At 44.4% G+C, this 26,367-nt stretch overlaps 1 protein-coding gene across 1 annotated transcript in view; it reads left to right on the forward strand.

Moving 5' to 3' along the window:
- The window catches only part of LOC147706546 (killer cell lectin-like receptor subfamily B member 1B allele A), a 115,775-nt gene extending 97,866 nt beyond the window's left edge, over window positions 1-17,909 (forward strand). Inside the window, exon 6 of the mRNA XM_086929095.1 lies at window positions 17,512-17,909. Within this exon, the coding sequence (XP_086785221.1) occupies window positions 17,512-17,638 (127 nt within the window). The 3' untranslated portion in view covers window positions 17,639-17,909. The remainder of the gene's footprint in view (window positions 1-17,511) is intronic.
- Window positions 17,910-26,367: the final 8,458 nt, after the last annotated feature.

A 26,367-nucleotide genomic window follows, 5' to 3' on the forward strand; every position in this document is an offset into this window, starting at 1 on the left:
CTCAGGATACCTCAATATTCACATCTGCTTCTACAAACTTTCCAGACACTTCCACTTGCCCGAACTCCACCTTGAACATATTCCGCACTTATGGAAAACCAGATCCGTCAGTCAAGCCTTCTCCTGGAGCGTGGAATGACCTGCTGACACACATATGAGCCTCCTGATCACTTACTGAATTCTAGAAAAGTTGAAGAGCTGACTTTTGAAGTAGTCATACTAGGCCCTGGGTTTGGCTAGACTCTCACCTGCTCAGTGGCAGCATATCTCCCGGGTGATAGCGCACTCTATAACTCTGCATAGCATAACAACACAACACAAATGGGGGGCAAATGGTTCCCCTAGTTTTAAAGTGAAAAAATGTTTCTTTTACTAAGTGGTTCACTGACATTGAGGCTGTGTTTGCAGGCCCCTGTTTATCCCCAATGGTCCCAATACCCTGTTAAATGGTCCACAAAGTTACAGCAAGGATTCCTGGACCCTTGTTGGGTCTGGTGCAGGTCTCTTGGACACAGCATTGAATCTGCAAAGAATACTGGATCAACAAGGAGGGTACAAGAGTATGAAAGGGTTTGACTTGGATCAGGTGAGAGATGGGGGAGGTGAGACATGACAAAGCAGAAGAGTGAGAGAAAGAGGCTCAGTGATCAAGAGGCCAGATGAATCATAAAGAAGGGGGAGAGAAAAGCACCTGAAAGAATTAACATGGGAGCAGTTGGAGATGGGAGAGAAGAGCTACAGAGAGAGGAAGAATGGCAGAAGAAAATGAGATGGGAGAGAGAGCTAGAGAGCAAGAGAGAGAGACAAGAGCATGAGATGCAGACATGTTCTTTCGCAAAAGTACAGGCACAATCTGACCGAGCATTAATAGGATTTAATGTATTCTTTGCTACAATATAATAGATGTATCTTCCTCTAGTGTGATGCGCTGGTCCTATATTTTGGAGAACAGTGGGGCATATTATCAAGGGAGTTTATCTCCGCTTTTTTGACTTTAAAAGCCAAGGAAGCGGAGATAAAATGATCTCCCTAATACCTAGCTGTCGCTAACACCAGTTAGCGACAGCTAGTAGGAGATAGCGATCATCTTGGGCCCCACTTTGCATGTCAGTGATATTTATCACTAATGACATGCAAAGTGGGCGTGCCAAGATGTTAGCGACTGGAAACAGTCGCTAATATCGCTATCTCCTATTACCAACTTTTGAAGATATTCGCGCTAAGCGCGAATATCTCCAAAAGCTAACTCCTGCCCTGATCAGTTCTTAGCCATGTTATCCAATGGGAGGTGGATAACATGGCTAAGAGCATTAGCTCGGTAATGCATGAATATCGCTGACTTTTCAGCGATATTCATGCATTGCGGCCGATTTTTATTGCTTAGGAGATAAACCTTGATAATAGCAAGGTTTCTAAGCGATAAAAATAGGCGACGCACGGCCATTATGCCATTGCGCCATTTTGTGTATTCATGCGCCACTCGTGGAAAAAGTTTACAATGGATGAAACAAACAAAGAGACCGAGCTCAGAGCTAAGCTCTAAATAACTCAGGGACAGGAGAAAAACGACTCTCTTGCAGGGAACCCATTAGCTTTGTAGAAGAACCCTCACCCGCCAACCTAGCTGGTGACATGCTTCATCATTGGGTTCCCAACCAGGAAGCCGAGTGCCTCCTAGGTGAGCTTTGATGCCTGATTACAGCGGAGCAGGTTCTTTGTGGTTATGTTTCGTTTATGTGAGTAGTGCATAATGTGAGAGTGAAAAGTTAAAACTACGTCAGGGGTACTAAATTCTTTATTGTATGGTCCCTGGGGTAGGGTTAAAAATCAGTTATTTGGACGTGAATGAGAGGATTGATCTCACACGTCTCTTCAAGGATGTGAAAAAATAATAATCCAAGTGAAGTGGTCTACATGTCTCAGCCAAAGAGTTTCCAATTGATTGGCTTTCTTCAGGACCCATGCTTCAGAGTGAACCCTGAACTCACGTGAACTATGCACACGCCAAGGTGTGCATAGGTGTGTAAGGTGCGTAACCTATGGCTTTCAGCTTCAGATTTTGTCATTTCTGCAAAAGAGAAAGGAGACACAACTAAATTATGAACAATCACAAGGTCCCCCATACATGTGTTCCCAAGGCAGCATCTTATCCTTTACTGACAAGAGCGTCCGGGAGTGCAGTGGAAACTTTGTCAGGCATTCAATACTAAAAGCAGGATATCTCTTGCAGGCCTAGAGCCAAGTATTGGGCTCAAAGACCGGAGAACAAGTCCAGCACAACATAAACAATCTAGCGGTTCTCAGGGAGTAATCGTGTGGTCAGACATTTGTGAGAAGCAACATTTTCAGATTTCAATTGTTACTAGTTCTTGCTAAAAGTAAACAGTAAGGTCTTTCAGGTAAGGTAAATTCTTTATTGTTTGATTATTTAAAATCTTACAATTTTTCCAGTTCAAAAACATATTCAATAAATACAATAGAATAAAAGCAATTATATCATAAAAAAATTCTTTAAAAAATATTTATAAAAACAATTTTTCTAATTTAATCTCCCAGTTTTGTAGATGCAATCTTTAGGAACTTTACAAAGGCAGCGTTCATGACTATATCATTCGAATGTAGACAGACTTTCAATGCCTGTCTACATGTCCTTGTTCAACGCATATTAAAGTGAGGTTTAAGTATTGCACATCTTTCTTTACGGAGTCCGGGACAGATACATAAGAGGTGGACAATATTCTCTTCTCCACCTTTACAAAGTCTACACAATGTGCTACTGTTGGTTTTTTTCCACGGCGGGGCGTGACTAAGGCCTGGTAGAATCCCAAATCTTGCTCTCACCAGACATTGTTTACTTTTTTCAGACCAAGGTATTTCCAAGTGTTCCTGTACTTTCTTTTTTTCGTATCCATTTATTACTGACCACAAACGTTTTCTTTTTGCCAGCGAATCTTTGTCGTTTACAAGTGATAGGTGGTTTGTTGTTCTATTTATTATTTTTTTAAAGGATCCATTGTTTATCATATTGTTCCAGATTGGCGTTAGTGCAAACTCTTCCAATGCATCATTGAGATATTTCCATGCAACTGATCTCGTGTTCTTATTTATTTCTTGCCAAAGTAACTGAGATATATGGTTATTGTGGTCATTTTTAGGTGAGTTGGTAATTTCGGGGTTTTGAATTGTACACATTCCTGGGCCAGAGACCATTTTCATTTTGATGTTGCAGCTGGTTTTATTTATCTATGTATTTATTTATTTATGTATTTTTGGGACATACTATAACCCCAACATGTAGGTACTGATTTACGTGCTCAAGACTTAGGAAATATAAGAATTTTATTTTTTACATAACACACGCCTTTTCTCCATCGGGAAAAATTACCCCACTTGGCATTGTGGTTTTAATCTTTGCCTGATTCTAATGATGCTAGGTTTTAATAGAGGTTATGTGATGAAACATTTGTGTATATATGTAATTGAGGAATATATCTGCCATCAAGCTCATGTTTCTGTGATACTAGCTCTGAACCCCTAGTCTATAGTGAAACCTAGCAAAACCAACAGGATTTTATTTTATTTCTTTAAAAAAAAAAATTATTCAGTAAAATATAATTGTAGAGGTAGACATCCCAGTCTGACCAATCTGTAGATCTTGGAAAAATCGGTCTTTATGAACCGGGATCCAATGCTCTCTAGTGAGCAGCTCTGGCAGCTATGCCACATCCTCTCCACTCATGATACTTGTAAGGGAGCTCTTTCCTTCGCCTCAGATGGTGATTGATTAAAACAGCTCATTATTCATTATAGTCAAAACCGATGCATTAGCAAGGCTTGTTATACTGTTATTATGAATTTTGATTGATTCCTAATGTCATTTTGTGCACTCACTGCCTTGCTAACTATGTAAAGTGCTATATGCATTTAACCTGTATCTACCTCAAAACTGCATCATCAGCATATGCTGATGTCTTCTGCATACTTTGTCTATATGCTTTCACCATGTATTTATATTCATTCAAAATGTACTCCAGTGTGTTTGCTGCTATGCAAACTCTGTGAAGTGCTCTAATACTTCGGGTCTTATTTGCGCTATACAAAACTCAATAAATAAATGCAAATGATATGGTCCATCAGGTAAACATGAACAAAGAGGCTGAACCGTAGTCTCTACTTCTTGGGGAATTTCAATTGAAGTTAACGGCAAAACATGAGGCTGGCAAAGTGCCTTGCTCGATGTTTAGGCCACAAACAGTCACTGGGAGAACGTCCCAACACAAACCAAGCTAGCTTATTTCGACTATAGTTGAGAATGGGCCCAAAGACATGCCTCGCCAAGGAGCATCTACGCCACTGATATGGGCGCCATTCCATTGCCTGGTGATTGACTGCTACTGCTCTCCCATTGCCAATTTGAGTTCACGACCATGAACTTTCCATCCTGCTTCCACTCCTGTACCACTCTTGTAGCACCAGGTTTGTGCATTTTACAAACCAGAATGTTTAGACATACATGCATGCATACATACATGGTGCAATACTGTTCTCTTGGTTGCTTTTTTGTTTGTTTCTGTACCTTTATAAAACCGGTGTTTAACCCCTTGCATGCTGATGACGGCCCCCGTCCGTCATGCAGCACGGTGGGCGTGTGCTGATGACGGCTGGGGGCCGTCAAGAACCCACCCACTCTTTAGAAGTGCCCGCACAGGCGCAGAATCGCGGCCGCACGCAAGGGGTTAAAGCATGGTGTATGGAGCAAGTTACGCACTCGCCCCCTCCAGGCAGTCACCTGACATCGCGCTCTCACCGGGCAGCCATCAGACTTGGCTCAACCACTACCTACCTCTTGCCCTCTCCCCGAACTCTCAACCACTGGGTCGGCACTGCTAAGAGAAAATGACAGCATAAGACTTGCCTCCTCGAGGCTTTGAGACTATCTCTTGACCCCTCTACGTCATGGCTTGGTCTCGGATCCCTCGACCTCTCTACCTCTTCGACACACCTTTGACACTCAGCAGAACTGTAAATTTGGACTCTTCTATATTTGCCATCCTTGACACTGTTCTGTATTTTGCCTCCTCTTCATCATGTTGTAAAGCGCTCCGATACCTTTGGGTCTGGCTAGCGCTATAGAAAACCTCTAAATAAATAAATAAATTAAAAGGTATGTTGTGAGTGTTGCTAATCAGCGAATTTCAGTGATTTGACAAGTTTGGCCCAGAGCCATAATTCATTTTTTCACTGTGTCTTTTTCTGTGAATTTCATTGTTTTCTATAATTTACTAAATTTTCAACCCCTGATCAAACCATGCTGCTTAGAGCCTGTGGTTATAAGCCGCGGTGGTTGGCTGCAGGGCCAGGCCCAGTGCCAAAACTGCTGTGGCATCCCATATCCGCAGCGCACACTCTGTCGTGTACCCATTCTGCACTGTCACAGCCTTTGGCCAGGATTGTACCCAACTACCTTTGGCTGTGTGCAGCAAGGGTGGTTGCAGGGTTTGCCTGGTCTTTTTTCAAGGATTCATTTTTTTGCTAGCTACCAAATTTCATGAAGATCAATGGAACATGACTAAAGTTATATGTGAATGAAGCTCTTAATTCCCCCCCTTTCATCTTTCCTCCCCAGACGGATCGGATCAAATCTTCACATAACCAAATTAAGCTATACCCACTGAAGTCTGCCAAATTTTGTTTGGATTCATCAAAGACTGTTGCCATTTTGAAATCTCCCCCCCCTCTGTTGATAGGGTTCCATAGAATCAAAAATTTTTGATTTCCTCTTTAACTCCACGGCCCCCCACCTCCCTCCCCCCTGGGATGTGTACAAAACCTGCACTGGGTTTAACTTGCAAACTGTCTGCCCCACGTAACGCACTTTCATGAAAGCGTGCTAGGTTGTAAGCAATTTAAAACAGTATAACCCCTGCCTCTTTGAAGTCTGCTGTCCCATTTTCCTCTCTTTTACCTAATTTTCCTATGGAGTTCAAATGAAAATGATGTTCTTTTTTCACCCCTTTACATTTTGTACTATTAACGGATCTTCACAAAATTTATCTAGAGCAACTGTGGCAATAAATGCATATTCCCGCCTTTATTAATATAGTTCAAAGATCAACATTTGTGTTCATTATCTCTGTTCAGCAAAATTGACATTTTAAAGACAATGGGGCATATTACCAACAACTAGCGATAATTATCACTATGTTGGCTTAGTGGCAATATTATTATCGCCGAGCTGCGGCGATTTTTATCGCTTAGGAACCTTGTTATTATCAAGGTTTATCTCCCAAGCGATAAAAATCGTCCGAAATGCATGAACATCGCTGAAAAGTCAGCGATATTCATGCATTACCGAGCTAATGCTCTTAGCCATGTTATCCACCCACCATTGGATAACATGGCTAAGAACTGCTCAGGGCAGGTGTTAGCTTTTGGAGATAATCGCGCTTAGCGCGAATATCTCTAAAAGTTGGTAATAGGAGATAGCGATGTTAGCGACTGTTTCCAGTCGCTAACATCTGGGCACGCCCACTTTGCATGTCATTAGTGATAAATTTCACTGACATGCAAAGTGGGGACCAAGATGGTCGCTACCTCCTACTAGCTGTCGCTAACTGGTGTTAGCGACAGCTAGGGAATAGGGAGATAATTTTATCTCAATGTTTATTGCCTTACAGAAAACATGTAACAATTGCTTTAACCAGGGACACAACTCTCCTGAATGTTAGCAGGGTTCTTGAATGTGATTTTACCTTCATGAACAAATGTAAATGCTTGAATCCAAATTTTGGTTAAATACATTTTGTTAAAATAAATACACATGAAAAAATGCCGTTCTGTGCCCCTACCATAGTCAAGAGGGTGTTCTAATGCGAGGATCGATTGGGGGAAAATATATATTTCAACTGAGGTGGAGCCCTCCCATAGCACCTGGGACCAATGTACGTCAATTTGCCACCCAGCACGCCACCTCTGAACGTAGCTCCGAGAAGCAAACCGGAGGGATAAGGAGGACTGGTCAGAAAAAAATAAAAGAATTAAAGCATTCCGTAAATCAAACCCCTAGGGCCTTTCAAAAGTCACCAAATAGTTGGCCATATTATCAAGAACGGCGATAACATTATTGCCGCTTTAGCGGCAGGAAACTGCTGCTAAAGCGGCGATAAGGGGCTTGATAATATGCCCTTGTGAATTCCCATAGAAGCCCAGGTTCTGGTGTGAAGGACATCAAACTGGGCTTCTATGGGAATTCACAAGGGCATATTATCAAGCCTATTATCACCGCTTTAGCGGCAGTTTCCTGCCACTACAGCGGCGATAAATGGTATCACCGTTCTTGATAATATGGCCCCAAATAATTATTCCTTGAAAGTCACAGAGATAAAAGTTAGGACTACCTGTAGAAAACGCAGGTACTGTCTCAATAGAGAGGCTAACAAAATGTCAGGGCCAAACTTCTGCACGATTTGAAAATCAACAAACATGAGAGATTCTGGAAAACAGTGATTGACTTAAACAACCTCTACAAAGAATATAACAACATGAAATATTGAGGAAGAACGCTGACACAAGTACCTCTGAAACCACTTCCCTCATAAATCGAATCATTTACATGGCATGCCTCAGTAACAAAGGAGCCTGCTCAGCTCACCTGTCTACGGCACCCCAAGAGACTCAAAATAACTCCAGTGAAGGTGAAGTTAAGGAGAGGGACAGACAGAGAGAGAGAGAGAGAGAGAGAGAGAGAGAGAGAGAGAGAGATAGATCCCTTCAGACTTAGAGTGTCACATAAATTATGTAAAACAGGAGCAAGAAATCTGGGTAGTTCCCAAGGTTAGCTGTAAAATATCAAAAGCCTTTTACCACTCCAAGCACAGTATTACAGCTTTGTATTGGTAAAATACCATCCAAGTCAAACTGGAATAAATAAAAACAACCCCTGACACATGTGTGGTTACTGTTATAGCTCTTCAGAGAGGTTTAATTGAGTTCAGACACAAGGGAGCATCCAGTGCAAGTCAAAACAGTACCTTTCAGGCTTAACCCCTTTCATGCGGCCGCGATTCTGCGCCTGTGCGGCAGAATCGCGAGTGGGCGGGTTTATGATGGCCCCCAGGCGTCATCAGCACACGAGCACTGTAGTGCATGACGGCTGGGGGCCGTCATCAGCATGCAAGGGGTTAAAGTGCCGCATAAATTGTGCAAAAAAAAGAGCAAAGAACTCTGGGTATTTCCCATGTTTTGGTGGAGAGCTGCTCCTGTATTGTCATTTTACAGCTCGGCGTGGATGGCTCTGCACTCATCCTAAGCTTAAAAACTTTGCTAGAAAAACAGACATTTTAGCTGAGCAAATTCAGAGTGTCACTGGTGTTGTAAGGTGCTCTATACAGGAGCTGCTCTCCACCTAAACTTGGAAACTACCCATGGCTCTCCGCTCTGGTTTTGTGTGTGTATATATATATGGATAATAAATAAGAAAATAAATAATCCATCTAGCCGTACCAATAAGACTAATGGTAGCTGTACCCTGATGTATGTAGGGTCTAGTGGTGCAACCCTATACTTCTTCTCTATTCTAGGGTTGATGAAACGTGCCCTAGCAGTGTCTTTGAAGATGTAATTTGCGTGCTTTAGAACGCCCTTTAACATGGGGAGTGTTTTGACACTTCTTTCTGATGTTGCCAGCGTATCAAATAGAAAGTCTTCTTCTATAGCATCAGAATGCATGTCTACATTATGGTAGCTTGCAGCTCTGTCTATTAATGAGATAAAAGCCACTGTGTCTTCTGTGGGTGATGGATTAGCTGGGTATACAGTAGGGTCTGTAATGGGTAGTGCCCCCTCATTGTCTGGCTCACCTCCACCCCCCCATGGTTCACTATTGGGGTCTACATATGGGTTTTGTACATCTCCAAAACCCACATCTGCATCCTGATCTACATCTTGGTTATAATCAGAGTGTGCAGGTGAGCATGGTGTGTATGGAGTAGCAGGCATAGCTGGAGAGATAGGTTGGAAAAGAATAGGAGAGGTAGCACAGTCTCTCTTCTTTTTGAGTGGAATTTTAGAAAGGCCTTCTCTAGGCACTGGTCTTTTCTTCCTTGTATAAACAGTCACTTTCCCAGTATTTGGGTCAATATATAGTTTTGACTGATCTTCTCTGGATGGGTCTGGATGGATGATATCCTCTTCCACAGTTTTTTGCCTTGGCACCGTAGTTTTGGGTTTGACCTTCTTCGGTTCGATGCCTTTACTTGGTTCGACCGCTTTTGGTGCCTGGATAAGTTTTTGCGGCTTGCCGACGGGTTTTGTCGGACCTACGTCTTTTACAGGTTTCACCACTGTTTTTGGACCAAGGGGTTTCGTCGGTTCTGTAACGTTTTTAGGTGGTAGAGGTGTCTTCGGAGCCATCGTCTTTGGCTCGATGCCCCTGTTTGAATCAATGGTCTTCGGATCATAAATATGAAAATAAATAATCCATCTAGCCGTACCAATAAGAGGAGATAGAGAGAGAAATATTGCTATTCTCTTTTCCTGTGCAGAACAATCCCAAATCTAGTAAAGTGCCAGTGCCTAATACAGATAAATACTGTATCATTATTCTGGAGGAAACCAAGTTGTCCAATCATGGGGAGACATAAGACAAAAATAAAGTGCATGAACTACTTATACCTTTCCCTCCTTAACCTGCCCTACTAAGCAAGTCTAAGAGAAGGTAATATGGATTCAAGATAAGATGATACATTTTCTTACTTTCGGGGATATCCCTGTTCCTAGCAAGTTGTGTCAGTAATCCCCGGGCTATAAGACGAATGGGGCTCACTAATTCAGCCAATAGCAATATTACTTGGAGAAAACTCTCACTTCATCCATCACTGGAGCCAGCCTCATTCAACCATGTAATGAGCAGAGTCCAGATCTTTCGTCTCATAGCCTTAGTGGGTCATGAGCTATTTGGTCGATCTCTGGGTACCTGTAAGTAGTTTTCTTGTGTGCAGCTCGCACTACTAAATTTGAAGCCTTTACTTTGTTGCATTATTATATGTATACTAAAAATTAGAGTGTATAGTTGGGACGAAAATGTGTTTATTTCCAGAACTCGTAAGCTGATTTTCAAAAAAGATGGCTGACTATCTCAAAAACATTTAAAACTCATATTTGAGTGATAAATCATGTGGTACTGTGAAGATTTGTTTTTTCCCAAAAGTTATTACCGTTGCGCAAGAGGCTATCGAGCTATGGAGTATATGGAATATGCTACTTACCAGTTTGCATCTGTTCTTGGCAGGTAGGGCTGGTAAGTAGCATATTCCGTTCGAGGCATGTGGGCTGCTGAATTCATATCTGTGCATAGAATGTATAGCAGTATCTCCCTTAGCGGTGGCTGCCTGTGCCAGCTGCAGCAGTCTGAAAAAGAGTTTTGAGAACAGCCTGTCGTACAGCAGCTTGCTGTTTGGAATGTACATCTACACAGTAGTGTTTGGTAAATGTATGTATGGTTGTCCATATGGCTGCTCTACAAATTTCTTGTAAAGGAATATTTCCCAGGAAAGCCATGGATGCCCCTAGTTTGCGTGTAGAATGTGCCCTAGGGGGAACGGTTAAGGTGCGTTTTGCCTTTAAATAACATATTTGAATGCACTTAACTATCCATCTGGCTAAATAGGGTTGCCTTTGTGTTGTGGTGAGAAAGCAACAAACAACTGTTTTGTCTTTCGAAATGCCTTAGTTCTATCTATATAATAAAGCAGGGCTCTTTTGACATCTAGAGTATGCAAGGCCCTTTCAGCAACTGTCTGTGGGTTTTGAAAGAACACGGGCAGGTCTATTGTTTGATTTATATGGAAATGGGATACCACTTTTTGGCATGAATTTAGGGTGTGTTCTGAGAACTACTCTGAATGAATGGCTCCTGAATAGTTAGTGCTTGCAGCTCACTAACTCTTCTAAGTGAAGTAATGGCAATAAGGAAAGCCACTTTCCAAGTAAGAAATTGCAGTTCGCATGAGTGTAGTGGTTCAAAAGGTGGTCCCATAAGTCTGGTTAAAACGATGTTCAGATTCCAGGCTGGTGAAGGTGGGTGCCTTGGGGGAATTACTCGTTTAAGTCCCTCCATTAATGCTTTAATTGCTGGCCCTCTAAATAGTGAAAGGTGTTGCCTATTTTGGAGATATGCTGCTAACGCAGCTAGAAGTATCCTGATGGATGAGTAGGCTAAATTGCAACGTTGTAGGTGCAAGAGATAGCAAATGATGTTTTGTGTGGACGCATCTAATGGGTTTATGTCGTTGTTACTGCAGTAAATGACGAATCATTTCCACTTACCAACATAACATGCCCTGGTAGTGGGTCTTCTTGCCTCTTTGATAATATTCATGCAGTCTAGAGGCAAGTTCAGGTATCCAAACTCTAGGATCTCAGGAGCCAGATCGCTAGGTTCAGCTGTTGCGGGTCTGGGTGTTGGATTTCGCCACGGTTCTGAGTTAGAAGACTGGGTGTTATTCGCAGTCTTTGATGAGGCACCACTGACAGTTCTAGGAACTTCGTGTACCATGGTTGCCTTGCCCATGTGGGACCAACTAGGATAAGCGTCAGCGAGTGTTGGCGCATTTTGAGTGCCACTAGCGGTATTAGTGGAGCTGGGGGAAAAGCGTACGCAAATTTGCCTGACCAGTTCATCCATATCGCATTGCCCTGCGACTGCGGATTTTGGAACCTGGCAGCAAAGCACTGGCATTTTGCGTTTTCGCTTGTGGCAAACAGATCTATCGCCGGTTGTCCCCATTTTTGGAAAAATGGTCGGAGCACCTTGGGGTGAATCTCCCATTCGTGCATCTGTTGACTGTGCCTGCTGAGCAGGTCGGCTATCTGATTGTCTTTGCCTGGGAGGTGTTCTGCCAAAAGAAACATGTTCCTTTGAATGGCCCATTTCCACATGCTTTGAGCCAGATGCGACAGCTGTGGGGAGTGTGTTCCTCCTTGTTTTTTAATATAATACATCGCTGTCATGTTGTCCGTCCGGATCAACACAGTCTTGTTGCATAAGTGTTTTCTGAACGCTTTTAGTGCTAGGAAGATCGCCATCAACTCCAGAAGGTTGATGTTCTGTTGTATAGTCCAGAGTCCCTGAACTGTGTAATGCAGGACATGGGCTCCCCAGCCTTGCAGGGATGCGTCCGCTGTTATCACTATTTGTGGGACAGGCTCTTGGAACAGTCGTCCTTTGCAAAGGTTTTATGGATTCAGCCAATGCAGAGAGTTGTATGCTCGACTGGTCACCAACACTAGGTCCTGTAATTGCCCTTGAGCCTGATTCCACTGCCTTGCTAGGCACTCCTGAAGCAGACCCATGTGTAACCTGGCATGAGGGACTATGAATATGCACAAGGCCATCATGCCTATGAGTTGCATAAACACTCGAGCTGGTATTGAGTGTTGGGGTCTGAGCCTTTGGATTAACGTTTGCATCCCGTTTATCCGTGCTGCGTTGGGATATGCCTTTGCTGCTAGTGTATCTATTGTAGCTCCCAGGTACTGTTGTACGTTGGAGGGTTGCAGGTGCGACTTCGGGTAGTTTAGCGAGAAGCCTAGGCTGTGCAGGAGCTGAATGGTCTTTGACATGTGGCTGGCACATTGCTGGGCTGATGGCGCGTGTATTAGCAAATCGTCCAGATATGGGTACACATGAATGTGTTGTCTCCTGAGATGTGCTGCCACTGTTGCTAGGCATTTTGTGAACACCGGTGGAGCTATTGTTACATCAAATGGTAGGACTTTGAACTGGTAGTGCTGTCCTTGAATAGAAAATCTTAGATACTTTCTGTGAGCAGGGTGTATTGGTATATGAAAGTATGCGTCTTTGAGGTCTAGAGTTACTAGGAAGTCTCCCTGGCGAAGCAGTGGTAAGACTTGTTGGAGGGTGAGCATATGAAAGTGCTCTGACAAAATGTACAGGTTGAGGGGCCGGAGGTCTAATATTGGTCTGAGAGAACCGTCCTTTTTTAGAATGAGGAAGTATAGTGAGTATTCTCCCGTTCCTTGGTGTTGTAGTGGGACTGGTTCTATGGCCCCCTTTTGTAGCATACTGATGACCTCTTGCTGCAGTAATGTTATATGTTCCTGCGACATTGGACGGTGCATGTGTGGTATGTTGGGTGGTGTTGACGTGAGCTCTAGGCAATAGCAATGTTGGATAATTTGCCTTACCCACCTGTCTGTAGTGATGTTTAACCAGACTGGCAGGAATTGTTGTAGTCTTCCCCCGACCGGTGTTATATGGTCTGGGGGTAGCGCCAAGAAGTCACTGTTTGGTGTTAGTGGAGTATCTATTAGCATTGCCTCCACGACCCCTGCCCCTGGTATTATTTCCTCTGTATCCACCCCTGTTTGTGTTTTTATTGTAGGTGGATTGCGTATTACTTTTGTAAGTGGAGGATTGCTGCGATGTGTTACCTCGCGCACCTCCTCTATAACCTGAGCGACGAAAGGAGCCTCTGTGTTGTTGGGATTGAAGGGCTCCCATGGACTTTGCGTTTCGGTGTCCTTTTTCATTTTGTCCAGAATTGAGTCAACTGCTGGACCAAACAAGAAATCTGGGTTTATAGGCTGGTTAAGAATTGTGGCCTGTACTTCATTTTTGAATCCAGATATGCGAAGCCATGGGTGCCTTCTAAGCAGTATGGTTGTGTTAATAGATCTATTAACAGAGACAATGTCCCTAGATGAAAAAACCAAAAATGAATTCCAATAAATATAGACTGAATAGTTCTATATCAAATGCCCAGCCGGACAGCTTAATTTCCAATGCATAAAGTACATAAACATTAGGTGAAGACAAACAAGAGAATATTTAGGCAAATTGTGGCAGTCTGAAGCTTCCCACGACTTACAAGGACCCACATTGAGGACCTGTATCACTACTATCATTGAATTGCCCGTTACTTTGACACCGCAGCAGCGGCTACCGGGAGTGGTTATTGCAAAATCGCATTGCGCACCACTGAGCCTACTCCGGCGTCCCCGGCATAGGTATTCTGTATATATGTATTTGTTAGGCAATCTTTTGTTGTCCTGAGGATGAACCTTGTATTGTAATAGGGTTCGAAACGTCGTCAACCTTAATACACTAAATGCATATTTATCTTGTGATTTATCATTTGCATATGTGTATATTTTGGATTGTCTGTGTATGATTTATGATATTCAGACTGCCACAATTTGCCTAAAAATTCTCTTGTTTGTCTTCCCCTGAGTGTGTTAGTTGGGCACCGGCTGGTGTCTCACTTGTATCACACCTAATTTTTATGTACTTTATGCATTGGAAATTAAACTGTCCGGCTGGACATTTGATATAGAACTATTCAGTCTAAATTTATTGGAATTCATTGTTGTTTTTTTGTCTAGGGACATTGTCTCTGTTGATGCATAACCACCCAAGGTCCCTAGCTTATTGCACCTTTGGGTACCCTTGTGTCGTATATATAATGTGTTAATAGATCTGGCAGCTGTATCTGCCGCGTCTAGAGCACACTTAATGGAGGCATTGGTGATGAGCTTTCCTTCTTGTATAAGTTCATCTGCCTGCTCTTTGTAAGGCTCAGGTAAGTGTTGGAGAAGTCCTTCTAAACTGTGGTAGTGCGCTCTGTCATATCTGGCCAGCAAGGCCTGTGTATTGGCAATTCTCCATGAGTTTGCTGCTTGAGCTGCTACTCTTTTGCCTGATGCTTCTAAAATTTTAGACTCCTTGCCAGGAGGCGGAGCCTCTCCAGCTGTTTGTGAATTCGCACGCTTTCGTGCGTTGGATACCACTAATGAGTCTAACGGTAGTTGTACCCTGATGTATGTAGGGTCTAGTGGTGCAGCCCTATACTTCTTCTCTATTCTAGGGTTGATGAAACGTGCCCTAGCAGTGTCTTTGAAGATGTAATTTGCGTGCTTTAGAACGCCCTTTAACATGGGGAGTGTTTTGACACTTCTTTCTGATGTTGCCAGCGTATCAAATAGAAAGTCTTCTTCTATAGCATCAGAATGCATGTCTACATTATGGTAGCTTGCAGCTCTGTCTATTAATGAGATAAAAGCCACTGTGTCTTCTGTGGGTGATGGATTAGCTGGGTATACAGTAGGGTCTGTAATGGGTAGTGCCCCCTCATTGTCTGGCTCACCTCCACCCCCCCATGGTTCACTATTGGGGTCTACATATGGGTTTTGTACATCTCCAAAACCCACATCTGCATCCTGATCTACATCTTGGTTATAATCAGAGTGTGCAGGTGAGCATGGTGTGTATGGAGTAGCAGGCATAGCTGGAGAGATAGGTTGGAAAAGAATAGGAGAGGTAGCACAGTCTCTCTTCTTTTTGAGTGGAATTTTAGAAAGGCCTTCTCTAGGCACTGGTCTTTTCTTCCTTGTATAAACAGTCACTTTCCCAGTATTTGGGTCAATATATAGTTTTGACTGATCTTCTGTGGATGGATCTGGATGGATGAGCTCCTCTTCCACAGTTTTTTGCCTTGGCACCGTAGTTTTGGGTTTGACCTTCTTCGGTTCGATGCCTTTACTTGGTTCGACCGCTTTTGGTGCCTGGATAAGTGTTTGCGGCTTGCTGACGGGTTTTGTCGGACCTACGTCTTTTACAGGTTTCACCACTGTTTTTGGACCAAGCGGTTTCGTCGGTTCTGTAACGTTTTTAGGTGGTAGAGGTGTCTTCGGAGCCAGCGGCTTTGGCTCGATGCCCCTGTTTGAATCAATGGTCTTCGGCTCGACCGATTTGTTATGGTCTACCTTAGGTTTTGGTTTCGGTTCGACGACCACCTTGGGCGTAGCCCTTTTGCCTTCGCCGACAGGCTTCTTTCCTTTTTCAAGAGTCGAACCCGATTTGCTTGAGTCGAGGTGCCTTGGCTTCGAGGTCGATTCGACTGGTTTTGGTTTCGAGGTTGATTCGACGGCTTTTGGTTTTGAGGTCGATTCGACGGCCTTTGTCTTCGAATGTGTCAATGGAACGGTGGCCTTCGGGTGGGCGCCCTTTGGTTTTACGACCCTCGGTTCGACGATGTTCGGTCCAAAGACTGTTGTGTCGATGAGTTTCGGTTTTGATGGAACCGGTCTTGGATGACATGTCTCAGAAGGCTCTTTTTGTATGTTCTTAGCCGGGCGGTATGGCGGGGCTGTAGAACCAGTCTCTTGATCTTGGCTAAGGCCTGTTGGCGACGCCTCGACCTGAGTCTCTGATATCGGTGTAGTGTCTGTATGGGGCGGTGTACTCACGGTTCGCCCCTCGTCGTCATCGGAGTCGTCTTCGACAGCTACGATATCTTGTTCATAGTCTTTGACCTCGACGATCTGTTCTTCGTCGTCGAAATAATATTCAGAGTCGTGCTCGGAGAATTGATCTCCCTCTTGATACGAGTCTTCGGCGTCAACCAGTTCTTCCTTGTCGTCGAAGATATTCTCAGGCTCTGGTGCCGACCTCTGCATTCCTTGCTTTGCCGCCCGTCGATTCCGGATCGTCTTTTTAGACCGGAACTGGGCACAAGCTAGGCCATTGTCTTCATTATGATCTGGAGACAAGCATTTGTTGCACACTGGATGTTTATCGGTGTGCGGGAACTTCGACATGCACTGCAGGCAGTACTTGAATGAGCTTCGTTCCATCAACCGTCGGTCCACGTGGCGTCGAGAAGGCCTAACGGCCCGATTCGATGACCGGAGTGCAAACTAATGTTAAAGAAGGTTATCGTTACCGATCGCGAACAATACCGACGAAACCGAAGGCCTTTTGGCCTTTAGAGAAGTTTAACTTGATTCCGAACTTGGAGTGCTGGAAAGTACATCCGAACCCAATGGCGGAAAAAAACAATCTGAGCATGGAGAGGATGCCCATGCGCACTGTAGTCCAGGGGAGGAGCCACCTATTTCGTGATACTTCGAAGACTCTTCCAGGACAACAATGTGCAATCATCTGGACCCAACACTAGGCGGCGATCTATGAACAGATATGAATTCAGCAGCCCACATGCCTTGAACGTATTAAACATGTATAGGCGTTCCATATTGACAAAACCATTTATGAATTAATGCTGGCACCCATGCCTGATGCACAGAGGTGATTGCTGGTAGTAATCTTGTAGCCAGTATTGTAATCTTGTCTGATGTGGTCACTGTTACATCAATAATAATAGTAGTTCACGATGAGTTTCATTAAACGTAAGTAGCTCTTATTACAGAAAAAGTTAGAGATCCCTGCATTATAGGATGTACGACAATTATAAAGGATCTATGTTTTATTTATTAAAACTGGAAAAGTATAATTCATCGTTTCAATCGTAAAATATACACCACAGGGATAGAAGTAAAGAGGGCAGATGAAAATAGTCAGAAAAGAAGGTGCGAGGTATTGGAAACCATCGAATATCCGTATTATAAAATATTTTTGGTTGTATAATAATCGTTTTTTTGTCTTTTCAAGGTGCCTCGTGAATCTCTGACCACATGTTCCCTCTGTCCACGCAGGCTGCAAGTATTGAACAGAGAAGATGAAGACAGCTGTGGCTCCGTGAGAGCATCTGTGATTAGATCCAACAGCTGCAATGCTGAATGGAGATGGATTTGCCAAAAGGACATGCAGAACACAGTGTGACCTTGAGCCTGGACATCTCACCTGCAGCAAGGAGTAACATCAACAATACCTGTATATCTTCACCTTAAAGCCACAGCTGCTTGTGCCATAGGCCTACGCCTATTGTAAAGATGTATTAAGTTTTTGTTCAAGACTCTGCGATATATTTTAAGAAAGACATGAGGAGACTTTTTTTATGTTAGAAGATGGCATCAATGTTTAAACACCCCTAGTTGTTGTTGTACGTCTACATAAGAGGACTAGAAATACAAAATCTGTGTTTTTCACGGGGACAGTTTTGTACAGTCTCTTTATTGTTTTGGAAACAAAACCAACGGATGGTATGTGTTTCACCCACGCATCCTTAGTGTTCCGAAAGGAGTGGAGTTGAATTGTGTCTTCACAAGTATATCACTTTTGTAGCATGTACACAGACTATCAGCACTTTCCATCCTTCTTCTTTCCATCCTTCGTCTTCCAATCCTTCTCCTTTCCATCCTTCTCCTTTCCATCCTTCGTCTTCCCATCCTTCTTCTTTCCATCCTTCTCATTTCCATCCTTCGTCTTCCCATCCTTCTTCTTTCCATCCTTCTCCTTTCCATCCTTCTTCTTTCCATCCTTCTCCTTTCCATCCTTCTTCTTCCCATCCTTCTTCTTCCCATCCTTCTTCTTTCCATCCTTCTCCTTTCCATCCTTCTTCTTTCCATCCTTCTTCTTCCCATCCTTCTCCTTTCCATCTTTCCCCTTTCCATCTTTCCCTCCTTCTCCTTTCCATCTTTCCCTCCTTCTCCTTTCCATCCTTCTTCTTCCCATCCTTCTTCTTCCCATCCTTCTCCTTCCCATCCTTCTTCTTTCCATCTTTCCATCCTTCTCCTTCCCATCCTTCTTCTTTCCATCCTTCATCTTTCCATCCTCCTCCTTTCCATCCTTCTTCTTCCCATCCTTCTCCTTTCCATCTTTCCCCTTTCCATCTTTTTGCTCCTTCTCCTTTCCCTCCTTCTCCTTTCCATCCTTCTTCTTCCCATCCTTCTTCTTCCCATCCTTCTTCTTTCCATCCTTCTCCTTTCCATCCTTCTTCTTCCCATCCTTCTCCTTTCCATCTTTCCCCTTTCCATCTTTCCCTCCTTCTCCTTTCCATCTTTCCCTCCTTCTCTTTTCCATCCTTCTCCTTTCCATCCTTCTTCTTCCCATCCTTCTTCTTCCCATCCTTCTCCTTTCCATCCTTCTCTTTTCCATCCTTCTCCTTTCCATCCTTCTTCTTCCCATCCTTCTCCTTTCCATCCTTCTCCTTTCCCTCCTTCATCTTTCCATCCTTCTCCTTTCCATCCTTCTTCTTCCCATCCTTCTCCTTTCCATCTTTCCCCTTTCCATCTTTCCATCCTTCTCCTTTCCCTCCTTCTCCTTTAATCCTTCTCCTTTCCATCCTTCTTCTTTCCATCCTTCTTCTTGTCATCCTTCTTCTTTTCATCCTTCTTCTTTTCATCCTTTTCTTTTTCATCCTTCTCCCAACCTTCTCCTTTCCATCTTTCCCTCCTTCTCCTTTCCATCCTTCTTCTTTCCATCCTTCTTCTTCCCATCCTTCTCCTTTCCATCCTTCTTCTTCCCATCCTTCTTCTTTCCATCCTTCTTCTTCTCATCCTTCTCCTTTCCATCCTTCTGCTTTCCATCCTTCTTCTTCTCATCCTTCTCCTTTCCATCTTTCCCTCCTTCTCCTTTCCATCTTTCCCATCCTTCTTCTTTTCATCCTTCACCTTTCCATCCTTCTCCTTCCCATCCTTCTCCTTTCCATCTTTTCCTCCTTCTCCTTTCCATTTTTCCCTCCTTCTCCTTTCCATCCTTCTTTTTATCCTTCTTCTTTTCATCCTTCTTTTCATCCTTCTCCTTTCCATCCTTCTTCTTCCTATCCTTCTTCTTCCCATCCTTCTCCTTTCCATCCTTCTTCTTTCCATCCTTCTTCTTCCCATCCTTCTTCTTTCCATCTTTTCCTCCTTCTCCTTTCCATTTTTCCCTCCTTCTCCTTTCCATCCTTCTTTTTTCCATCCTTCTTCTTTCCATCCTTCTTCTTCCCATCCGTCTTCTTTCCATCCTTCTTCTTCCCATCCTTCTTCTTCCCATCCTTCTCCTTTCCATCTTTCCCATCCTTCTTCTTTCCCATCCTTCTTCTTTCCATCCTTCTTCTTTTCATCCTTCATCTTTCCATCCTTCTTCTTTCCCATCCTTCTTCTTTCCATCCTTCTTCTTTTCATCCTTCATCTTTCCATCCTTCTTCTTTCCCATCCTTCTTCTTTCCATCCTTCTTCTTTTCATCCTTCATCTTTCCATCCTTCTCCTTTCCATCCTTCTTCTTCTTCACTCACGGTCGGACCAAAAATCGGCCCTAGCCACAAAACCGGCCCCCACCCCATCCAGCCTACCGGGGGATTGCCTGGTGCATGGAAGTGCCAGTCCGACCCTGGTCCTTACTGTTTATTCGATTAAACATATAGACCTTTTCAGGTTCCGATGAGCACAGGGCTGTAATCACTGCTCATGCAGTCAGAGGTTTGCTACAGCACCATTGTCCTCAAACAAACTGTGCTCATCTTCGCGTTGGTGACAGTAATAAAGTAAAGTCACCTTAAATTATCTGAGGCTCACTACCTGGTAGCTCAGCGAACCTCAAAACACCACATTGGAGAATGTGGAATTCAAGAAAGAAAGTATACAATATAATAAAGATTTAGGCCCTCATTATGATGGCGGACGGGCCGTCACCGACAGGCCATTGGTGGAGGTTCGCCGTCCATCTAGGGCATCGGTCCGACCGCTGCATTACAATGGAGCCAGTCAGACGGCAGAGGTAGGGGGTAGGACCACTGCCTCCGACAGGGTCCAAGATCCCATTGAGACAGGGGTCGGACTCCTAATCCCTACAATGGGTTCAGTGCCTGTGCAGGCACTGCCTTAGGGACTAGGATTTCCCTTTTCTGACTGCCTGTCCATGGCGGTCCCACAGCAGTGAAAAGGCACCCAAAAAAGGACTTTGGGGGCCCTTAGCAGGTTCCCGTCCAGCCTCGGCCTCCGCTATGTGGCCTGGTGGGCACATGTGGTACCCTCTTAACAGTACTCCTGTTAACTTGTTAATAATGTGAGGCGATCCGTTTCCTGATGCTCATTTTAAGAATCCAACAAATGCATTTGGTGAATATGGCCCACTTCTTGTGTGATAATTATAGAAATACAGGGGCATATTATCAAGGGGGTTTATCTCCGCTTTTTTGGCTTTAAAAGCCAAGAAAGCGGAGATAAAATTATCTCCCTATTACCTAGCTGCCGCTAACACCAGTTAGTGACAGCTAGTAGGAGATAGCGACCATCTTGGGCCCCACTTTGCATGTCAGTGATATTTATCACTAATGACATGCAAAGTGGGCGTGCCAAGATGTTAGCGACTGAAAACAGTCGCTAACATCGCTATCTCCTATTACCAACTTTTGGAGATATTCGCGCTAAGCGGGAATATCTCCAAAAGCTAACACCTGCCCTGAGCAGTTCTTAGCCATGTTATCCAATGGGAGGTGGATAACATGGCTAAGAGCATTAGCTCGGTAATGCATGAATATCGCGGACTTTTCAGCGATATTCATGCTTTGCGGCGATTTTTACCGCATTTGCGTTAAACCTTGGTAATACCAAGGTTTATTTGCGGTAAACATTGCCGCAGCGCTGCGGTAAAATTTTGTCTCTAACCAAGCAATAGCGATAATTATCGCTATTTCTTGGTAATATGCCCCACTGATTTTAATTTTTTGTGAGATCTTTGCATGTCTCAATCTGCCTTTGCTGAAATTGGGAAATTTGATTGCATGCATACGTTAATACTAAAAATACACTTGATTCTGAAGCACAATATACTTATTTTGCAAATCCATTGTCCGGACCGTATGGCATGAAGAGCTAATCCTAACTCAGCCATTTTAGAGCAGAGTAGCAAGTAGTGAGTGCAGAGTAGCGAGAAGTGAGTGCAGAGTAGTGAGTAGTGAGTGCAGAGTAGTGAGTAGTGAGTGCAGAGTAGTGAGAAGTGAGTGCAGAGTAGTGAGTAGTGAGTGCAGTGAGTGCAGAGTAGTGAGTGCAGAGTAGTGAGTGCAGAGTAGTGAGTAGTGAGTGCGGAGTAGTGAGTGCAGAGTAGTGAGTGCAGAGTAGTGAGTGCAGAGTAGTGAGTAGTGAGTAGTGAGTGCATAGTGAGTAGTGAGTAGTGAGTGCAGAGTAGTGAGTAGTGAGTGCAGAGTAGTGAGTGCAGAGTAGTGAGTGCAGAGTAGTGAGTAGTGAGTGCAGAGTAGTGAGTGCAGAGTAGTGAGTGCAGAGTAGTGAGTAGTGAGTGCAGAGTAGTGAGTGCAGAGTAGTGAGTGCAGAGTAGTGAGTAGTGAGTGCAGAGTAGTGAGTGCAGAGTAGTGAGTAGTGAGTAGTGAGTGCAGAGTAGTGAGTAGTGAGTGCAGAGTAGTGAGTAGTGAGTGCAGAGTAGTGAGTAGTGAGTAGTGAGTGCAGAGTAGTGAGCAGTGAGTGCAGAGTAGTGAGTAGTGAGTGCAGAGTAGTGAGTAGTGAGTGCAGAGTAGTGAGTAGTGAGTGCAGAGGAGTGCAGAGTAGTGAGTAGTGAGTGCAGAGTAGTGAGTAGTGAGTGCAGAGTAGTGAGTAGTGAGTGCAGAGTAGTGAGTAGTGAGTGCAGAGTAGTGAGTAGTGAGTGCAGAGTAGTGAGTGCAGAGTAGTGAGTAGTGAGTACAGAGTAGTGAGTAGTGAGTACAGAGTAGTGAGTAGTGAGTGCAGAGTAGTGAGTAGTGAGTGCAGAGTAGTGAGTAGTGAGTGCAGAGTAGTGAGTGCAGAGTAGTGAGTGCAGAGTAGTGAGTAGTGAGTAGTGAGTGCATAGTAGTGAGTAGTTAGTAGTGAGTAGTGAGTGCAGAGTAGTGAGTGCAGAGTAGTGAGTGCAGAGTAGTGAGTAGTGAGTGCAGAGTAGTGAGTAGTGAGTGCAGAGTAGTGAGTGCAGAGTAGTGAGTAGTGAGTGCAGAGTAGTGAGTAGTGAGTGCAGAGTAGTGAGTAGTGAGTGCAGAGTAGTGAGTAGTGAGTGCAGAGTAGTGAGTGCAGAGTAGTGAGTAGTGAGTAGCGAGTGCAGAGTAGTGAGTAGTGAGTAGTGAGTGCAGAGTAGTGAGTAGTTAGTAGTGAGTGCAGAGTAGTGAGTGCAGAGTAGTGAGTAGTGAGTAGTGAGTGCAGAGTAGTGAGTAGTGAGTGCAGAGTAGTGAGTGGTGAGTGCAGAGTAGTGAGTAGTGAGTGCAGAGTAGTGAGTAGTGAGTGCAGAGTAGTGAGTAGTGAGTGCAGAGTAGTGAGTGCAGAGTAATGAGTAGTGAGTAGTGAGTGCAGAGTAGTGAGTAGTGAGTTCAGAGTAGTGAGTAGTGAGTGCAGAGTAGTGAGTAGTGAGTGCAGAGTAGTGAGTAGTGAGTGCAGAGTAGTGAGTAGTAAGTGCAGAGTAGTGAGTAGTGAGTGCAGAGTAGGGAGTAGTGAGTGCAGAGTAGTGAGTAGTGAGTGCAGAGTAGTGAGTAGTGAGTGCAGAGTAGTGAGTAGTGAGTACAGAGTAGTGAGTAGTGAGTGCAGAGTAGTGAGTAGTGAGTGCAGAGTAGTGAGTAGTGAGTGCAGAGTAGTGAGTTCAGAGTAGTGAGTGCAGAGTAGTGAGTAGTGAGTGCAGAGTAGTGAGTAGTGAGTGCAGAGTAGTGAGTGCAGAGTAGTGAGTAGTGAGTAGTGAGTGCAGAGTAGTGAGTAATGAGTGCAGAGTAGTGAGTAGTGAGTAGTGAGTGCAGAGTAGTGAGTAGTGAGTGCAGAGTAGTGAGTAGTGAGTGCAGAGTAGCAGAGTAGTGAGTAGTGAGTGCAGAGTAGCAGAGTAGTGAGTAGTGAGTGCAGAGTAGTGAGTAGTGAGTGCAGAGTAGTGAGTAGTGAGTACAGAGTAGTGAGTAGTGAGTACAGAGTAGTGAGTAGTGAGTGCAGAGTAGTGAGTAGTGAGTGCAGAGTAGTGAGTAGTGAGTAGTGAGTGCAGAGTAGTGAGTAGTGAGTGCAGAGTAGTGAGTAGTGAGTACAGAGTAGTGAGTAGTGAGTGCAGAGTAGTGAGTAGTGAGTGCAGAGTAGTGAGTAGTGAGTGCAGAGTAGTGAGTAGTGAGTGCAGAGTAGTGAGTAGTGAGTGCAGAGTAGTGAGTAGTGAGTGCAGAGTAGTGAGTAGTGAGTGGTGAGTGCAGAGTAGTGAGTAGTGAGTGCAGAGTAGTGAGTAGTGAGTGCAGAGTAGTGAGTAGTGAGTGCAGAGTAGTGAGTGCAGAGTAGTGAGTGCAGAGTAGTGAGTAGTGAGTGCAGAGTAGTGAGTGCAGAGTAGTGAGTGCAGAGTAGTGAGTAGTGAGTGCAGAGTAGTGAGTGCAGAGTAGTGAGTGCAGAGTAGTGAGTAGTGAGTGCAGAGTAGTGAGTGCAGAGTAGTGAGTAGTGAGTAGTGAGTGCAGAGTAGTGAGTAGTGAGTGCAGAGTAGTGAGTAGTGAGTGCAGAGTAGTGAGTAGTGAGTAGTGAGTGCAGAGTAGTGAGCAGTGAGTGCAGAGTAGTGAGTAGTGAGTGCAGAGTAGTGAGTAGTGAGTGCAGAGTAGTGAGTAGTGAGTGCAGAGTAGTGAGTAGTGAGTGCAGAGTAGTGAGTAGTGAGTGCAGAGTAGTGAGTAGTGAGTGCAGAGTAGTGAGTGCAGAGTAGTGAGTAGTGAGTACAGAGTAGTGAGTAGTGAGTACAGAGTAGTGAGTAGTGAGTGCAGAGTAGTGAGTAGTGAGTGCAGAGTAGTGAGTAGTGAGTGCAGAGTAGTGAGTGCAGAGTAGTGAGTGCAGAGTAGTGAGTAGTGAGTAGTGAGTGCATAGTAGTGAGTAGTTAGTAGTGAGTAGTGAGTGCAGAGTAGTGAGTGCAGAGTAGTGAGTGCAGAGTAGTGAGTAGTGAGTGCAGAGTAGTGAGTAGTGAGTGCAGAGTAGTGAGTGCAGAGTAGTGAGTAGTGAGTGCAGAGTAGTGAGTAGTGAGTGCAGAGTAGTGAGTAGTGAGTGCAGAGTAGTGAGTAGTGAGTGCAGAGTAGTGAGTGCAGAGTAGTGAGTAGTGAGTAGCGAGTGCAGAGTAGTGAGTAGTGAGTAGTGAGTGCAGAGTAGTGAGTAGTTAGTAGTGAGTGCAGAGTAGTGAGTGCAGAGTAGTGAGTAGTGAGTAGTGAGTGCAGAGTAGTGAGTAGTGAGTGCAGAGTAGTGAGTGGTGAGTGCAGAGTAGTGAGTAGTGAGTGCAGAGTAGTGAGTAGTGAGTGCAGAGTAGTGAGTAGTGAGTGCAGAGTAGTGAGTGCAGAGTAATGAGTAGTGAGTAGTGAGTGCAGAGTAGTGAGTAGTGAGTTCAGAGTAGTGAGTAGTGAGTGCAGAGTAGTGAGTAGTGAGTGCAGAGTAGTGAGTAGTAAGTGCAGAGTAGTGAGTAGTGAGTGCAGAGTAGGGAGTAGTGAGTGCAGAGTAGTGAGTAGTGAGTGCAGAGTAGTGAGTAGTGAGTGCAGAGTAGTGAGTAGTGAGTACAGAGTAGTGAGTAGTGAGTGCAGAGTAGTGAGTAGTGAGTGCAGAGTAGTGAGTAGTGAGTGCAGAGTAGTGAGTTCAGAGTAGTGAGTGCAGAGTAGTGAGTAGTGAGTGCAGAGTAGTGAGTAGTGAGTGCAGAGTAGTGAGTGCAGAGTAGTGAGTAGTGAGTAGTGAGTGCAGAGTAGTGAGTAATGAGTGCAGAGTAGTGAGTAGTGAGTAGTGAGTGCAGAGTAGTGAGTAGTGAGTGCAGAGTAGTGAGTAGTGAGTGCAGAGTAGCAGAGTAGTGAGTAGTGAGTGCAGAGTAGCAGAGTAGTGAGTAGTGAGTGCAGAGTAGTGAGTAGTGAGTTTAGAGTAGTGAGTTCAGAGTAGTGAGTTCAGAGTAGTGAGTGCAGAGTAGTGAGTAGTGAGTGCAGAGTAGTGAGTAGTGAGTGCAGAGTAGTGAGTGCAGAGTAGTGAGTAGTGAGTGCAGAGTAGTGAGTAGTGAGTGCAGAGTAGTGAGTAGTGAGTAGTGAGTGCAGAGTAGTGAGTAGTGAGTGCAGAGTAGTGAGTAGTGAGTCCAGAGTAGCAGAGTAGTGAGTAGTGAGTGCAGAGTAGCAGAGTAGTGAGTAGTGAGTGCAGAGTAGTGAGTAGTGAGTGCAGAGTAGTGAGTAGTGAGTAGTGAGTGCAGAGTAGTGAGTGCAGAGTAGTGAGTAGTGAGTGCAGAGTAGTGAGTGCAGAGTAGTGAGTAGTGAGTGCAGAGTAGTGAGTGCAGCATAGTGAGTGCAGCGTAGTGAGTAGTGAGTGCAGCGTAGTGAGTAGTGAGTGCAGCGTAGTGAGCAGTGAGTGCAGAGTAGTGAGTAGTGAGTGCAGAGTAGTGAGTAGTGAGTGCAGAGTAGTGAGTAGTGAGTGCAGAGTAGTGAGTAGTGAGTGCAGAGTAGTGAGTGCAGAGTAGTGAGTGCAGAGTAGTGAGTAGTGAGTGCAGAGTAGTGAGTAGTGAGTGCAGAGTAGTGAGTAGTGAGTGCAGAGTGAGTGCGCAGAGTAGTGAGTGCAGGTGCAGAGTGGTGTGTGCTGTTGAGTGCAGAGTGGTGTGTGCTGTTGAGTGCAGAGTAGTGAGTAGTGAGTGCAGAGTAGTGAGTAGTGAGTGCAGAGTAGTGAGTGCAGAGTAGTGAGTAGTGAGTGCAGAGTAGTGAGTAGTGAGTGCA

Source organism: Lissotriton vulgaris, chromosome 7, assembly GCF_964263255.1.
Source record: "Lissotriton vulgaris chromosome 7, aLisVul1.2, whole genome shotgun sequence".
In the NCBI taxonomy this organism is placed as follows: domain Eukaryota; kingdom Metazoa; phylum Chordata; class Amphibia; order Caudata; family Salamandridae; genus Lissotriton; species Lissotriton vulgaris.